Source organism: Mercenaria mercenaria, unplaced genomic scaffold (assembly GCF_021730395.1).
Source record: "Mercenaria mercenaria strain notata unplaced genomic scaffold, MADL_Memer_1 contig_743, whole genome shotgun sequence".
NCBI lineage: Eukaryota > Metazoa > Mollusca > Bivalvia > Venerida > Veneridae > Mercenaria > Mercenaria mercenaria.
This window is the reverse complement of record NW_026463641.1, coordinates 49,181-67,920: the sequence shown is the minus strand read 5'-3', so window position 1 is coordinate 67,920 and position 18,740 is coordinate 49,181. Positions and strand designations below refer to the sequence as shown.

At 38.4% G+C, this 18,740-nt stretch overlaps 1 protein-coding gene across 1 annotated transcript; it reads right to left on the bottom strand.

Annotated features, from left to right (window-relative positions):
• Positions 1–2,306: 2,306 nt before the first annotated feature.
• LOC128554786 (uncharacterized) lies at positions 2,307–2,723 on the bottom strand. Its single transcript, XM_053536096.1, has one exon. The coding sequence runs from the start codon at positions 2,721–2,723 to the stop codon at positions 2,307–2,309; it is 417 nt and encodes a 138-aa protein (XP_053392071.1).
• Between the last annotated feature and the right edge of the window lie 16,017 nt (positions 2,724–18,740).

Sequence of the window (18,740 nt, the reverse complement as noted above, 5' to 3'; positions counted from 1 at the left end):
ATGTTAAAGCGGAAGTTCATATTTGTGCAAGGTATTTTGGAAAAATATAATAATTATGTTCTTTTTTAATACATGTTGTTGAGAACGATGAGAACACAAAAAGGCCCAGCAAATCAAAAGACTGTTTGAATATACAATTACGAAACCTAGCCTAACGGGGCTCATCAGTCACTCCCAGAAACACACGACGTAGTAATAAATATTTACATTTCACAAGCTTAGATATCCGTTAATTTATATTGAAATATATACAATCCGTCAAATTAAATGTCATGAAGAACCTGTCATTATTAAATCTCATTGTTTAAATGACAACGGAAACATTTACTTATACAAAAAAATATGAGCCGCGACATGAGAAAACCAACATAGTGCGTCTGTAGTCTGGTCAGGATCTATGCTGTTCGCTTTCAACGCCAATTGCAATTGGAGTAACTATTAGCGAACAGTAAGAATCATGAGCAGAGTGCACCGATGCGCAGGTTGATCTGGATTCATGCTGGTCGCAAACGCACTATTTTGGTTTTCTCATGGTGCGGCTCAATTATGTTTTAACTAATACGTATTTCCTTTCCTACATGGTAAAAAGCTACATATGATGAGATGTAATCCGATTGTCGGTAAAATACAATGTGATGAGGTCACTACTAGTATAATTATACGTCTATCTGGGTCTGGTGTCTAAATGCTACATGTATTTCGATTTTTCAAAGTTCGACGCCCAGAATTGTCGAAGTTGGACAAGATATGATAGGAAAACTATAGTTATGATTTTAAACTTTCAAAAGGTCATGTGACTCTGATTAACTGCATATTGTTAAATGGTACGGTCGTTAAATTCTAGTATTTGTGACAGGCAATTTAACGGTGAATAAAGTCTATGCAAGATCGCCTTTTACAATTCAAATTCTACTATCACAGTTTTTAAATGAAATTAAAGATAAAATACTTTTACCGATATTTTCTTCTCTCAAACGAGTCCACTTTTGAGACACGTAAGTTCTGTATATATACGCGTGATGTGTAAAATATTAAAACAAAGGATTGTCATCGATTGAAATTTCGTTGGAAAAGTCTTCCATATCAAAAATTATAAATTTTTCATAGAAATCCGTCAAATTATTACTGCATACAGAAACCATGTAGTATGTGATGTCATGAACATTTTAGTCAAACGGAAAAAATAGATGTAAATATAAGCTGTTAATCTAACTCGTCGCCCTAAGTCAATGCTGACTTCTGCTTTATTGCAATAATGTGCCCGTGTGATTTCTAAACTAGGAATTGTAGTATCCATCCATCATGTGACTATCCCCGTAGTCAAGTGGTTAGTCGCTAACTTGAAATCACTGTAATCTCTGATTTGGTCAATTGGGTGGGTGGGGAGGGCACGGGTTCGAGCCTTGCTACCAATCACATCTCTTTATCTGAGAAATTTGGACGTTTCTTGCAGAGGTTCTTCCCATGTACCACGGCTATATTTCAGTTAATTCGAGCCAATATTTGGTAGAATCTCAAACTCACAGAACTGTTTATTGCCTTTATAGCTTGAGTAACGTATTTAAACAGGGAGTTTATGTTTAAATTAAATATTTTACTTTTTTGACATGAAAAGTGATGCCAATCGGGCTATGATTTACTATTGTAAACTTAGATCTCTGACCAAGTGGTAAAAACACATGTGTAATTTTACATGTATAAACTTTATGCGCTGACTTAATTTGCATTTTGTAGTGAGGCTATAATGGATTAATGATTTTTATCATCGCTGACAGAAAAATTAAGTACTTTTAGATAATGCGACACTAATCGGGACAGTTTTACGTAATTGTAATCAGTCACAGATTGTAAAAAATGTTTCATTTGAAACTGATTCTGAGATACGACTTAAACTGTAATATCATCAAGTTTTAAAACCATAAATACATTGTATGACTGGCAATTTATGTGTTGTTAAGACAAATTAATGGGAAAAACCCACATAACTTGACTCGCGACTTGGGCGGAGTTAATGTAAATGACGGTTACAAAATTAGCCACTCACGATAAGAAAATCGATATCAGTCAGTGACTACAAGTGTATGATGCAAACACTGAAACGGCGAGCTATTCTGAAATTGGCAGTATGTCAAATTTATTTTCATTTCTATTGAATAAACCGACCAAACATTCAGCAGTGTGATTACTATCCGCTAGTAATAAAGTACATGTTAGTCGTTTGAGATAATACTAAGACTGCATAAAAATGAAAGTAATGAATCAAACTGGACGTGAATTTTTTTTATTCTATAGAATAGCACTAGAGGTTACTCGCAGACATTACACACAAAGACAAAAGCCTCGTCATGAACCTCCGCCTCGTTATACCCTGCACAGTCGACATGCCACCATCTGCCACACGATTCACAATTCAACCACCCCTCTGCTTTGCCCGACCTAAAACTACAAACCGGACAAACATCGACGAAACTTTCTTCAAAGTCATCACTGTCATTGTCCATGTATGGAATATCGGACGTGTCAGATTCTGAACTTGAGTACACCTCTTTGGATTTTGTTTTTTGTTTCTTTAGTTTCGACTTGTTTCTCTTTCTTTCTTCTCTCTCAAGCTTACGATTCTCCTTCTCTTGCTCTTTCTGCTCCTTTTTTAACTTTCTCTCAATTTTTCTTTGTTCTTTAAATCTTTGTTCCTCTTTCATTTTCTCTTTGCTCTCTCTTAACATCGTTATTGCTTCATCTCCCGAAAAAGCCTTAGGTAAACTGGCGGAGTTGCTGGGTTTTCTTTTTTTGTTTTATTTCGGGCACTCTTAAGTACTGGAATGCTACAGACACACTTGAAGGGTCTCTGGACTTGATTTGAAGCGAACTTGTCGGCGGTATGTATGTCTGGTTGCAAGAGATAGTAGACGTGGCATTACTGATTGATGTATCGACATTTGTGACCAATATGGGCGCTATTTCACTAACTGTTATGACCGGGGGGGGGGGGGGGGGGGGGGGGCTACGTGCAATTAAGGGTGAAGTAGTTAACTGCGATGGGCTACTTACAGGTGTCTGCACATCTACTAGAGGTATACTTTGATTCAGGTGAGGCACATGTTCAGTAGCAGTGGTAGTAGAGTTGGGGAAGTTGGAAGGGACATGCGTTATCTGGGACGTAGAGGAAACGATATTTTCTGATGGAACTTTGTCAACAGAGGACACATTAGTCATTGTGGCTGTCAAGATAGGTGAGTTTATGTCTGTCCTGACCATTTTCGATGGGCCAAGTTTCGATGTATCAACACCAGCAGGTGTGAATGGGAAGAGACCCGCCCTACGGAAGCCATTGGCTGCATTCAGAAAGGTAGCGACCTTATACCAAGATTCTTGAAAAAATGGCAGGGAAGTGTTTTTTTGTTACCGCCTCACCTATATTTGCCATCTGCCAACTTTTAACGGACGCCTGCCAGGCCGATTTCATTGGTGAAAATAGACCAATATCAGCTGCTTGTAATAAATGAGTAGCGTTGGGTAGAAGACAGTATAGTATAATACTATTTTCTTTGCAAAACTGGGCTGCCTCTAGAGTCATATGTGTTGAATGGCCATCTACAAAGAGAATGGCGGGGCGAGCAATAGCCTTATCTGAGATAAACTTATCAAGAAGCTTAAGAAAAATGTTGAGGAATTCATCCAACCATTTTGGGTGGTCGTGTAAATGGCTTCAGGGAACCCTGCCAATCCTACATCACGGATTCGTTCACCAGGGAACAGAATCAGGTGGCAAGTATTCCCCGAAGGCATTGAAGCCGGCCATAACCGTAATTTGTAACTTGGTATTGGAAACTACATTGTATACATGTCTTGCACCAGAGGAAGCTAACACCTTTCCCGGTTTAACACTCAATGGAAATCAACTTTCGTCCGCATTAATGATCCTACGTGGATCTTTCAGCATGTCCTTGTACGTATCTGGAAAGTTTGTCTGAAGATAGTCGTATACCCCAGTATACCAGTTATTAAACTTCTCCATTGTCACCGCAGCTGCTCGTTCATGACCAAAGGCCATAGGTTTTCGAAAGGTCATTTCTGGATGGCTCTTCTGAAAACCCGAGAACCAGTCCTTTCCCGGAAGGTTGCATTTAAACGGCGTGTCCCTGCCATCAATGTTAAGGATACGTTGAACCTCAAATGTTAGTTCCTTTCGAGTTATAGGATACCCTATTTCACACATCAAATTGGCGTATGATACCAAAGCTTTCTCTTCGGCCGGCGTCAGTACAGTTGTTCTTCCTAGGCTAGCTATCTCCTGAGTTCTACCTGTTAGCTTATCAAGTAAGGTGTTTTTCGGTACCCCATAAGCCTTTGCCGCTTCCCTTTTGCTCATTTGGCCGCTCCTGACCATCTGTATTGCCATTGCCATCGATTGGGGATTGTACTTCACCCTTTTCCTCGCATTTACCTGACTCGACATCCTGGAAGTAAAGAAAATATTACTGTCAACTTTTTAAAACAGACAATTTGAAACTGTTTCAAAACTGCTTACTTTGAAAAACAAATCCCCGTTGGAAAGGAACGTTTATATCTGGATTATCTTCGTTTAATATTATTTCTAGTAGGTTTAATTTTGAAGCCAAAAAGAAAAACAAATATTTGAAAGAACGGACATTATTGTAAAGAGGGGTCGATATTAGACGATTTCAATAAAATCATTCTGTTAATATCGACCCCGTGATATCTACATACCAAATGCGGTTATGAGACATACCGCATGTTTAGTGTTCAACCCGTTTACAGTTGGACACTACGCTTCCCTCTTTGATTGCGTCTGACGGAAGAGGGGGAGGACTCTATGATAAGCAGTTTTTAAATCCTACCAGGACTGAACTGTTTTGATATTTGTCTTCTGGACTGTTTCGTCGGGCCCTTAAGGGTGTTTCTCTTGTTGCTCCGTTTGGTTTTTTATATATTTATACACGAGCATTTTTGTGTTTTACATGCCATGCCTTTTTGTTTCCATTACGTGTGTAAGAGATTCACCTGGAGGGGATTACTTTTATTTACACTGTCCCATGTCTTTGGAACATGGTGGGGGTAAGAGTGAGGTTAGGTGCACCATAAACCTGTTTAAGCTCCCCAGTGGTGTTTTTGCCACTGGCCATTCCAAGGCGGTGCCCCACTGTGTTCCTTTGTTTGTTCGTTTCGTCTTATGTGTTGGCTTTGTGTGCGTGTGTGTTGTTCGTTTTGTCCTTATGTGTTGGCTTTGGGTGTGTGTGTGTGTGTGTATGGTGCACGCGTCTGCGTGCTGGGGGTTTCGTTTTGAGGAGGCTACGTTTTTGGTGCGTGGCATTCCCTGTTTGATATTTTTCTTTGTTTTTCTCTGGTCCTTCGGGATCATTGATTTCAACTCATTTAGATTTGAAGATTGAATACTGCTTAAGCCGGTGCTAGGGGGCGTGGGCAGTGTTGCATTTTCCATTACTGCTCATGAACAGACTCAATCAAACCGAGTCTGCAATTTTCACTGTTTGCCTTGTTCTCGGTGCTTCCGAGGGATCTACTTTCCAGATTTTATTTGACTTTGAATGCATGTTTAAACAATATTTTAAACCATTATACAGGTAACAAATCATCAAAACTATGTATGTAAAACTGCTTACGCGATATCTAGTATCATCAGAAAACTGACCTACCTTATAGGAACCGTTAACTTTGTACAATTTTGACACAACAGTAAAAAGTACGCTTTGTTCACTCGAGAAAGATTCAAAATGGCCGCGTTTTACGTCATCGATGACGTCATTAATGTTTATCTCGGAAGAGGTCTCATAATAGATCTACTTCTGAAAAGGCATTGAGTACATACGTTTTTGGTTCTTAAGGTTTGTTTTTTATATATTTATACACGAGCATTTTTGTGTTTTACATGCCATGCCTTTTTGTTTCCATTACGTGTGTGAGAGATTCACCTGGAGGGGATTACTTTTATTTACACTGTCCCATGTCTTTGGAACATGGTGGGGGTAAGAGCGAGGTTGGGTGCACCATAAACCGGTTTAAGCTCCCCAGTGGTGTTTTTGCCACTGACCGTTCCAAGGCGGTACCCCACTGTGTTCCTTTGTTTGTTCGTTTCGTCTTATGTGTTGGCTTTGTGTGCGTGTGTGTTGTTCGTTTTGTCCTTATGTGTATGTGTGTGTGGTGCACGCGTCTGCGTGCTGGGGGTTTCGTTTTGAGGAGGCTACGTTTTTGGTGCGTGGCATTCCCTGTTGATATTTTTCTATGTTTTTTTATAATTATGATTAATAGCAAAATATACAGACGGGGGTCGATACTGCCCCCGGGTCGGAATTAGACTCAGTTGCTCTACTTTGCTAAAATTTACTATCGCTTTTTTGGGTCATGGCAATTTTCCAGTTGTACTTAGTAGTCATTAAACGTTTTATCAAGAGGTTATGACCTAACTGTTATGAGACACCACATGATTGGTCTTCAGTCCTTTTACATTTTGACGCTACGCTTTCCTCTTTTATTGTATCTGACGGAACAGGGGAAGGACTCTATGATACATAGTTCTTAAATCCTTTGCATGGTCGTACGAGGAGATTAATAGTGTCTTAATACTTGGTTTTGCTGTAACTCTGTGATTCCAGCAGGTATGCAAATTTTGATTCCATACCTCATATTTTTATTTCTATGTAAATGAGATGTGAAACCAAAATTTGTAGTCCTGTTTGACGCCATATAACCTATACTGTGTTGGTGCGCCGTAAAACCCAAATAAATAAATCCCACCAGGACTGAACTATTCTGATTTCTTGTCTTCTGGCCTGTTTCTTCGTGGCCTTAAGAGTGTTTCTCTTGATGCTCCGTCTTCTGCAAAGGCAATGAGTACATGTGTATTAGGCTCTTGAGGATTGCATTTATATAGACCCCCTATATATATATATATATATATATATATATATATATACAAGAGCATTTTTGTGTTTTGCATAACATGCCTTGTGTGTGAATCGTGTGCGCGTCCGCGTGCTGGGTTTTCGTTTGGGGAGGCTGCGTTTTTGGAATGTGGCTTCTGTGATCTACTTTCCAGATTTTATTTCTCTGTTGGATATTCTTCCTTGTTTTTCTGTTGCCTTTGCGTATGTTAGGGTTTCGTCTGACGGGGATAACTTTTAGTTACACTGTCCTGTGACTTTAGAATATGGTGGAGGTAAGAGTGAGGTTAGGTGTACCATAAACATATTTAAGCTCCTTAGTGGAGGTTTTGTCACTGACCGTTCCAAGGCGGTGCCCTACTGTGTTCCGTATTTGTGTGTTTACGTTGAGTGTATGTGTCTTGGTCGTGTGCGCGTCCACGTGCTGGGTTTACGTTTGGGGAGACTGCGTTTTTAGAACGTGGCTTTCCCTGTTGGAATTCGTCCTTGTTTTCCCTGTTGGATATTCATCCTGGATTTTTTGGTATTGCAATATTTATTTGTCCAATTTTATTACGCGAGTCGGACTGAATTGATGTTGTAGAAAAATGAATTAAATGTGAGCCAACGTTTTGCTTTTTGGGGGTTTTCAACAGTATTTCAGTCATGTAACGGCGGGCAGTTAATCTAACCATTTTATTACGCGAGTCGGACTGAATTGATGTTGTAGAAACATGAATTAAATGCGAGTCAACGTTTTGCTTATTTGGGGTTTTCAACAGTATTTCAGTCATGTAACGGCGGGCAGTTAACCTAACCAGTGTTCCTGGATTATGTACCAAAAATAAAGAAAAATATCAAACAGGGAATACCACGTACCAAAAACGCAGCCTCCCCAAAACGAAACCTACAGCACGCAGACGTGCACACCACAAAAAAAAAAAAAAAACAAAGAAAAATATCAAACAGGGAAAGCCACGCACCAAAAGCGCAGCCTCCTCAAAACGAACCCCCCAGCACGCAAACGCGTGCACCACACACACACTCAAAGCTTACACATCAGGACAAGACGAACAACATACACACACACACTCAAAGCCAACACATAAGGACAAGACGAACAATAAGCATATACACACGCGCGCACACAAAGTCAACACACAAGGACAAAACGAACAAACAAAGGAACACAGTGGGGCACCGCCTTACACACACACACATACACAAAGCCAACACATGAGGACAAAAAACCTGTTCTCCGCAAGTAACTGCCAACTTCCCCACGTGAATTATCAGAGGTGGAGGACAAGTGATTACAGACACAACGTCTATTATCAAATCGTCACGGAGAACATAATCCCCGCCCGAGGATCGAACTCGCGACCCCGCGATCCGTAGACCATCGCTCTCCCTACTGAGCTTAGCGGGCGGGGCATATCCTTCGAGGATCAAACATGAATTAAATGTGAGCCAACGTTGGCAGCTAATTTACTTTACCCTCTTTAAATTCGGGATTCAGTCAGCTGCAATAATTACTAAAATGATTGTCATTAGGGTAGCTATCTGTAGGAACTCGCACATCGTGCCGCCTATGCACTTGATCGCTCGGATATTCAGTGACGTCATAATACTGTATGTCATAATTTGAATTCAGCGTTTGAAAAGTTATTTTGTAACTGTGAGCTTGTTTAATTTATAAAGAATGCTATATTCTAAGACGGCTGAAGCAGTTTTATCGTACAGTTTTTTATTAAGTATTTGAAAAATGCTGTCATGACATATATTTGTTTTTTTTTGCCACTGACCGCAAAACAAACAAATACAGGAATACAGTGGGGCACCGCCCTGGAATGGACAGTGGCAAAGCCACCACTGGGGAGCTTAAACCGCTTTATGGTGCACCTAACCTCACTCTTACCCCCACCATGTTCCAAAGTCACAAGACAGTGTAAATAAAAGTAATCCCCGCCAGGTGAAACCCTAACATACGTAAAGGCAACAGAAGGTATGTAATGTAAAACACAAAGATGCCCTTGTAGATATAATATAAAAATGCAATCCTTAAGAACCTAAAACGCATGTACTCAATGCCTTTGCAGAAGACAGAGCAACAAGGGAAACACCCTTAAGGGCCCGACGGAACAGGCCAGAAGACGGAAATCAAAATAGCTCAGTCCTGGTGGAATTTAAGAACTACTAATCATAGAGTCCTCCACCTGATCCGTCAGACACAATCAAAGAGGAAAGCGTAGCGTCCAACTGTAAAAGGGTTGAACACCAAACATGCGGTGTGTCTCAAAACAGTTGGTCATAACCTCTTTTCATAAAACGTTTAATTACTTTACTAAATACAATTGGAAAATTGCCATGACCCAAAATCTTAAGAAGTTTGTAAACCACGTCCCCATAAAAAGCGGGTTTTGATATACCTTCCCGCAGAAGTGATTTTAAGTTGCTATTGTATTTTAAAACCAAATCTGAACTACGATAGTAAAATTTCGTAATTGATAATAACGGTAGCCCTGTTGAAGAAGCTTATTTGTAATAAATAAAAAACAAAGAAAAATATCAAACAGGGAATGCCACGCACCAAAAACGTAGCCTCCTCAAAACGAAACCCCCAGCACGCAGACGCGTGCACTACACACACACACACCCAAAGCCAACACATAAGGACAAAACGAACAACACACACGCACACAAAGCCAACACATAAGACGAAACGAACAAACAAAGGAACACAGTGGGGCACCGCCTTGGAACGGTCAGTGGCAAAAACACCACTGGGGAGCTTAAACCGGTTTATGGTGCACTTGACCTCACTCGTACCCCCACCATGTTCCAAAGCCATGGGACAGTGTAAATAAAAGTAATCCCCTCCAGGTGAATCTCTTACACACGTAATGGAAACAAAAAGGCATGGCATGTAAAACACAAAAATGCTCGTGTATAAATAAATAGAAAACAAACCTTAAGAACCAAAAACGTGTGTACTCAATGCCTTTTCAGAAGACAGAGCAACAAGAGAAACACCCTTAAGGGCCCGACGAAACAGGCCAGAAGACAAATATCAAAACAGTTCAGTCCTGGTAGGATTTAAAAACTGCTTATCATAGAGTTCTCCCCCTCTTCCGTCAGACGCAATCAAAGAGGGAAGCGTAGTGTCCAACTGTAAACGGGTTGAACACTAAACATGCGGTATGTCTCAAAACAGTTGGGTCGTAACCTCTTCTAAAAAAACGTTTGATAATCTTTCCAAATACATTTGGAAAATTACAGTGACCCAAGATCTTACGAAGTTTGTAAACCACATCCACATAAAAAACGGGTTTAGAAATACCTTCTCGCAGAAGTGTCTTTAAATTACTATTGAATTTTAAACTAAATCAGAATTACGATAATAAAGTTTAGCAAAATATTTACGCAATTTGTAATAACGGTAGCCTTGCTGAAGAAGTTTACCTGTAATATACTGATTACGTTCATTCAAATGCTTGACATGACTACACGCTCTGGCAAACCGAATTAATTGGGAAATATATACCCCATAAGATGTAGCCTGAGGTACATCCCCATCCAAATGGGGAAAATTTACAATACTAAACTTAAAATCACCCCTCTTGTCATAAATTTTGGTATGTATAAAATTGTCATAAATAGATGTAAATCTAAAAATGAAGCATCAGTATCCGAATTGTTAGTTTTAATCAACTGAAGCTCCCTAGGATAAATAGTACCCACCAATTGACCAAAAAACGGATTATCCATATTAAGAATATCATCTAGATAGCGTTGATGTATTATTAAATGCCGTTATAATATCTGCCTGCGTATCTGGAGAGACGGCTCAACATAGTCTCTTTCATAACAATATAAAACAAATCTGCGACAAGGGGTGCACAATTTGTTCCCATGGGAATACCAACTACTTGTCTAAAAACTGCATTCCCAAACCTGATGTAAATGTTGTTCAATAAAAAGGAAAGGGCTTTACAAACTTCGTCACAGGTCCACATTGTATAATGTTTAATAATATTGTTAGTAAAAAAAGCTTTATCAAAATTGCAAGCAATAAATGTAGCATTCTCTCTGGCAAAAGTCTTTTGAATTAGGGCAGTTAATTTGTCATTTATTAAGTTATGTGGTATACAAAGTAGAAAAATCGTATGTACTGACTGTACATACCTTGTAATTATTAATTTTCAACTTATCCAAGATTTCACCAGAATTTTTAATCGACCAAAATAAGTGTTTACCAGAGTTCTCGTATACTTTATCGCAGTATCTTTCCACGTGGGCTTTCACAGCAGTTAGACATGATGTTAATAGTTTTGAAATATTTGTAGTTGTACAAGAGCTTGAATTAGCGATGAAGCAAGCTTTATATGGCTGTTATGCAATTTAGGAATCCAATACATGGTCGGTAGTTTAATTTGGTGATCGTATACGAACTTTTAAATTAGAAACTTCAGTGATGTGATCAGTAATCAACTTATTTTCAACAGAAGGACTCAATGTATAAGTGTTAGTGCTATTTAGTTCGTTTTGTAAAACATTAATATATGTAGGCGTAAAATGATGATAATATTGTTGGCCGCCTTGTCTGCTGGAACTAAGACATACTTAGAATGAAATTCTTGGATTTCCTTTTTCAAATGTCTTAAAGTAAACTTGGGTTTTGGTGGAAGTAGGTGTTCATTAGTTTGATAAAATTTTATTCGAGAATCAACAATGTTAAAAATATTCTGTTTCCAAGACGTTAATGCATTGGGATCAGCGTTCTCACGACGACACCATTTAACACGGAAGGTTTCGATGGATTCTGCAATCTGACCACGACAAGCATTAAAATCAATAGTTGAAGAAATTCTATATTTAGGTCCTTTAAAGAATAAATTACGAATACGCTTGTCCTTAACAATATCAAAATTACCAGTGATGACATGACCTGCATCTGAACAGCAAAATTTTGAGTTTTTACATTTGCAGTAAGAAGGAGTATTTGTTTGAACATCTAAGTCGGAAACAATTTTATTGTAATTGAAAATAACATTTCTTACAGGTGTTTTATATTTATAACAGATAATAGGAACTTCGGAGTTTCTGAAATATTTAGGCACAGAATCAATGACACGTTTATCACGAAATATACTAGGTACATCGATGAAGTCAATACCTTTGTTCATGAAATAAATTTTAAGAAAATGTCTCTCATGGTCAGATTGGGTATCAATATGTGGACGGAGAACATGTTGTGTGTAACTTTGAATAAGATATGATACAGTGTAAAACGGATCTGTTTGAATAACATACTGGTCCGCTTCTTCGTCTAGCTTTTTAAGAGACTGTACAGATAAAGATGTAAGACGAGAACGCATTGAATGTCTACCAGAGTTTGAAAGAATTAAATCGAGGTCAGCAACAGATATATTGACTTTAGATTTGCGTTTAACATTACCATTTCGTCTAATTCCATGAGACCTGGATTTACGTTTCCTAATATTTAAAATAGAAAAGATATCGATATCAGGGTTTTTAGAGATATTACCTTCCTGATAAATATTATCATTTAAGCCCAACGGAAACGGTGACTGTAAATTTTTAATCCATTTGAATTCTGCTACATGCCTGGCTTTTAAAACTAGATGTGGAATTAGTGTCATATACGATTTGCTCTGTAAGTTACGTTCACTGAAATCTTCAACATGACTACACGCTCTTGCAAACCGAATTAATTGAGAAATATATACCACATAAGATGTAGCCTGAGGTACATCCCCATCCAAATGGGAAAAATTTACAATACTAAAGTTAAAATCATCCCTCTTGTCATAAATTTTGGTATGTATAATATTGTCATAAATAGAGAGATGTAAATATAAAAACGAAGCATCAGTATCCGAATTGTTATTTTTAATTAACTGAAGCTCCCTAGGATAAATAGTACCCACCAATTGACCAAAAAACGGATTATCCATATTAAGAATATCATCCAGATAGCGTGATGTAATATTAAATGCAGTTATAATATCTGCCTGCGTATCTGGAGAAAGGCTCAACATAAAGTCTCTTTCATAACAATATAAAAACAAATCTGCGACAAGGGGTGCACAATTTGTTCCCATTGGAATACCAACTCCTTGTCTAAAAACTGCATTCCCAAACCTGATGTAAATGTTGTTCAATAAAAAGGAAAGGGCTTTACAAACTTCGTCACAGGTCCACATTGTATAATGTTGGGTTTTACGGCGAATCGACACAAAATGGTCATATATCGCCAAGAAGAAGTCATAGTGCAAACGCCAACTGTAAAGCATTAACATTGATGTAAAAATGTAAAGCACACCTAAAAACATTCATGTAAAAATGTAAAGAACACCATGTAAAACATATCTAAACACATCCATGTAAAAATGTAAAGCATATCTAAAATCAGTTATGTAAAAATGTATGTGTTAAAAATCAGCTGCAAACATAATATTGCAAGATGTGAATAAAAATATGAAATGTTAGATTTTTTGATATATACCTATCTGCTTAAAAAACGATAAAATACTTCATACTGAAACGTTTTCAAATAACTTTCAAAGATTGGACGTCACAATATGTCTGGCGTTGTGTAGCAAAGTCCACACAGTCGATTAAAATATGTTTAATAGTTAGCGATGTTTGACATGGTGCACATTCGGGTTGATCTTCTTTATTCAAAAGATAAGAATGAGTCAAACGGGTATGACCTATTCGACAGCGAGAAAGAACAACTTCCTCCCCGCGAACAGATCTGTTCCCTTGGTGCAATTCCCCTAGAGTAGGTTTGATATGAAGTTAATTGAGTGAAGCATTGTTCCATGACGATTGCCATTTAGATAAAATGTAATTGTTTATATTGGGCCTAAAATCGGTATGTGGTAATTTCAAACTAGATTGTGATAATGAAAGGGATTTTTTTTGCTGCAATATCAGCATCCTCGTTTCCATGAATACCAACATGACTGGGAATCCAACAAAATATGATAGACGTTCGTTTTTAAAGATAGTTCATGAACTCTGAGAAGAATATTTTGTATGTTCCCTTTAGCAGCTAATTCTAGTATGTGTGCCAAACACCATACTGCGAGAACCAAAGGGGTATTCTTCCTATCATTGAACAGCTTTATGACGCCCTTTTTGGCTTCCATCATGGTGCTAGCACCACCAGAAAAGTAACCTATTACCTTACGGTGACAGTCGTTCATGGCAAAGTCGCTAGCACCGAGAATACCTTCAGTTTTGGTAATCTGCGGCTTCTTCAAATTATAGTATCTGATGACTGGGTAAAAATCTGAAATATATTTAATCATGATAACCTCCTTCTCACTTTCAATTTACCTTTTGTTCTTCTCATATTGTATTTGAGATATTTGTCTTGCTACGGGGGTATGTAAAATGTATGAATTTGGTTCATGAGGTAACTGATGTTTGGACAAAGTAGCAGAAACAACATCACAAACATATATACAACAGCTACTACCATCCGTCTGCTTAGGAAAACCAATTAAATCACTACAATATATTAAACCATTATTATGCCCCCCTTCGAAGAAGGAGGGGTATATTGTTTTGAAGATGTCGGTCTGTCTGTCGGTCGATCGGTCTGTATGTAGACCAATCCGTTTCCGGATGATAACTCGAACACTTTGGCCTAGGATCATGAAAGTTGATAGGAAGGTATCAGCAGCAGATGACCCCTATTGATTTTGAGATCTTTATGTCAAAGGTCAAGGTCACAGTGACCCTGAACAGTTAAACTGTTTCCGGATGATAACGCAGGAACACTTGGGCCTAGGATCATGAAAGTTGATAGGGAGGTTGGTCATGACCAGCAGAAGACCCCTATTGATTTTGAGGTCGGTATGTCAAAGATCAAGGTCAAAGGGACCCGGAACAGTTAAACGGTTTCCGGATGATAACTCAAGATTGCTTGGGCCTAGGATCGTGAAAGTTGACAGGAGGTTGGTCATCACCAGCAGATGACCCCTATGGTTTTGAGATTAGTAGGTCAAAGGTCAAGGTCACAGTGACCAGGAACAGTAAAAAGGTTTCCGGGCAATAACTCAAGAACGCTTGGGCCTATGATCAGGAAAATGGATAGGGAGATTAGTCATGATTAGCAGATGGCCCTATTGATTTTGAGGTCTTTAGGTCAAAGTTCAAGGTCACATTGGTCCGGAACAGTTAAACGGTTTCTGGACGATAACTTGAGAACTCTTGGGCCAAGGGTCATGACAGATGATAGAGAGGTTCATCATGACCAGCAAATGACCCCTATTGATTGTAAGGTCAGTAGGTCAAAGGTCAAGGTTACAGTGACCCGGAACATTTAAACCGTTTTCAGCCAATTTCTTGAGAACGCTTGGGCCGAGGATCATGAAACTTGATAGGAAGGTTGGTCATGACCAGTAGATGACCCCTATAGATTTTGAGGTCAGTAGGCCAAAGGTCAAGGTCACATTGACCCGGAACAGTTAAACCCTTTCCGGACGATACCTTGAGAATGCTTGGGCCTAGGATCACGAAACTTAATAGGGAGGTTGATCATGACCAACAGATGACCCCTGTTGATTCTGAGGTCAGTAGGTCAAAGATCAAGGTCACATTGAACCAGAACAGGAGGACTTTGTTTACAGTGAGCAAATAATATCTGTTCCTTGTGTTGTGCAATTACTAAATGCATCAAGGGGGGCATTTCGTGTTCGACGAGCTCTTGTTTCTATCTAAAATACTGCTTCAGTTAATAGCTGACTCATAGCAAAGGTATCTCCATATTGGGAGAAGGACATATGATGTGTTTACACTATTTTCATTACCATATGAATTACAGGTATTAGAGCACTAATAGTAATGTTTACAAAATGGTCTTTTCTTCGTATATTCTGAAAAGTAACCATGTTCTGCACTATTTTGCAGTTTTTAAACAGCTTTTACCGTGCCGTTTTTTTTTTTTTTTTTTATAAATTTTGTTTAACTTGTGGTATCTCCTCAAGCTCAAGTAGAGACAAATTTCAAAGTGATAGTCACTATCCAAAACGTCTGCAGAGAACTCATTTTATCATTTATTTTGATAAAAGAAACATCAAACTATTGGTAAACAATTATAAATCACAAAATAAAAATGTCAATATCATTTTTTCTATATTGCCTCAAGTAAACGGATTTAATGAGACAGAATTCATACTTAAACATTGAAAAAATTAGGTCGAATGCTGTGTTTCTGTTTTGAATTTTGCTTACTCCATTTAAAATAACCTTAGGGCAGACGTAAAACCTACCTAAATTTCTTCCACAATATATAATCTAAGCTTTTTTTAAGAGTGAAAGCAAAATAGAGAACTTTCACTGCGTGTAACTCAATATTTTTAAAGATGTGTAACTACCCCTTCTGTTTAAGTAGTAAATTCACTTTGACCACCAAGAAATCGCTTATAAGATTAATCTTTTTTCCATTTTTGTACAAGAAATCAATAATAAGTCTTGAAAGAAGTAAAAACGTACTAGAAAAAAATTGGTCACAGTAGGGCTTGAACCTACGCCCCCTAAGAATTGCAGTAAAAGTAGGTTTATGGTAGGAATTGAATACTCTTCAAAAAGGAGGTTTTCTATTAGTGATCTAATACCTTAATATAAACAACTACCACTGTCCAATGGCAATTCAACCACCTCGGTAGCCTAGTGGTAGAGCGTCCGCTTCGAGTGCTTCCCTGTACTACTTACAGCCTAGTTGCACTAAAATTTAGCATGGTTACGTTAGGTCTACAAGGCCACATAATTCACTACCATACATAGCACAGCATTAAGGGGATAGTGCTAAGGCTGATCAGCCCGGTGTCGGTATAATGTGACTGGGTGGGCATCATGCCACGTGTCTACGGCGTGATATTCCAGTGAGGCAGCACTATAAAGTTGGGCATTGTGCTCACTGCTACAAGTAGTCACCGTCGTTTGTATGACTGAAAAATTGTTGAAAAAGACGTTAAACCCGAACACACACGCGTACAGGGGGTCGAACGTAAAGTGTTGTTGTGGGAGTCTTTATGTGAGTTGTAATTGTGGGAGTTTTTTGTCGAGAATTTTCTATAAAACTTTGTAAGTGTAACTTTGTTTGCAGTTTTCTCTTAATTTCAATATGGCCAGTCCAGAGAGCTATGTTTTGGCTTTAATCGGCATTAATCGTTGGCTAAATAAATTTAAGAACAAAAAAGTTATCGAAGGCACCAGGACTTGCTGCGCCTACTGGATCTGTTCTTCTTATTTGACTAGTTGCGCATTCTGGACTTGCTGCGCCATCTGGACTTGTTGGACTTCCTGGATCTGCTGCTTCTCCTAAAAACAAGGAAGAATATCCAACAGGGAAAGCCACGTTCAAAAAACGCAGCCTCCCCAAAGACACACACGAACATCTCATGCACACCATACACAAACATGAACACAAAAGGACAAAACAAACAAATACAGGAACACAGTGGGGCACCGCCTTGGAACGGTCAGTGGCAAAACCACCTCTGGGGAGCGCGGCTTAGACTTGCTACACCTGTTGGACTTACTGAAACTTTAAAGTTTCGTAAGTGACAATACTGGAAGTTTCTTTCTGGACCTAAATTTATTTCTTTTCTTTTTTTTATTTCTAATCGATTTCACATATGAATACAAAACGCGCGAACCGGATAGAGAGACGCCATTCTGACGTCACGCGAATAAAAATAGTAAACACAAATTGTTGGCAAATTGTTTTAACAAAAAAACTAGTTATTTTTGACAACCTTCGAGATAGGAACCTGGAGTTTGCGCATGAATTAGTCTTAGAGAAAAGTTTCTTTGATAATAGATTGTTGTGTTTTCTTCGCAAACAGAATTAGACCAGATTAGTGAAGACCTAGTTACTGAACGTGGGGAACAATTAAAGAAAGAAGATCAATCATTTACAGGATATCACTTACAGGATTTGTTGGTGAAGACTGAGAAACGTCTTTAAGGGTGATTATCGTTCCTTTTCCCAACGTAAATTTTTATTGATCTGAAAAAGTTATGATTAAATGTTTGTGTTTTAAGTAGAATATTTTCATGAATTATTACGTTACACGTATCAAAACAGTAAATATTCTGCACAATACAGCGTTATCACTGTATAGGGAAAGCTTGATAATTTGGTCTTATTGACAGGCAATATCTGCCGATATCATAATGAAGAATTGCAGACCAGTGAATGATCTATTTATTTATTTATATCTCATCTTTAGCCATATCTATTCTACTTTCATTTGCATAGCAAAACTATTTTACGGAATGTGTATAAAATATAAATTTACGTACATAAATTCTCCGTGACGATTTGATGAAAGACATTGTGTCTGAAATCATTCGTCCTCCACCTCTGATTTATGTGGGGAAGTCGGCAGTTTCTTGCGAAGAACAGGTTTGTACTGGTACATATTCCAGGAACGCTGGTTAGGTTGACTGCCCGTTAAATAACTAAAATACTGTTGAAAAAAGCGTTAAACCAAAAACAAACAAAGCAGTCTCAAAGACAGCTATATCCCCCTCCACTGTTGTGGATAGTAAAAGGGTTGATGATATTGGGTGGACGCATTAAGGGGAAAATTACAGCCAACTCCTATCAAAATCCTTTAAGGGGTTCAGGAGATACAGAGCGGACACAAAAATGGAAGGCTTTGACCTTGAGTTGTGACCTTGATCTTAAGCCAACATGACTGACTCATAAGTTCTGCAAATTGCCTTGATGAGGTGATCATTTGACCCAAGTTGATCCAGGAACACTGGTTAGGTTAACTGCCTGCCGTTACACGA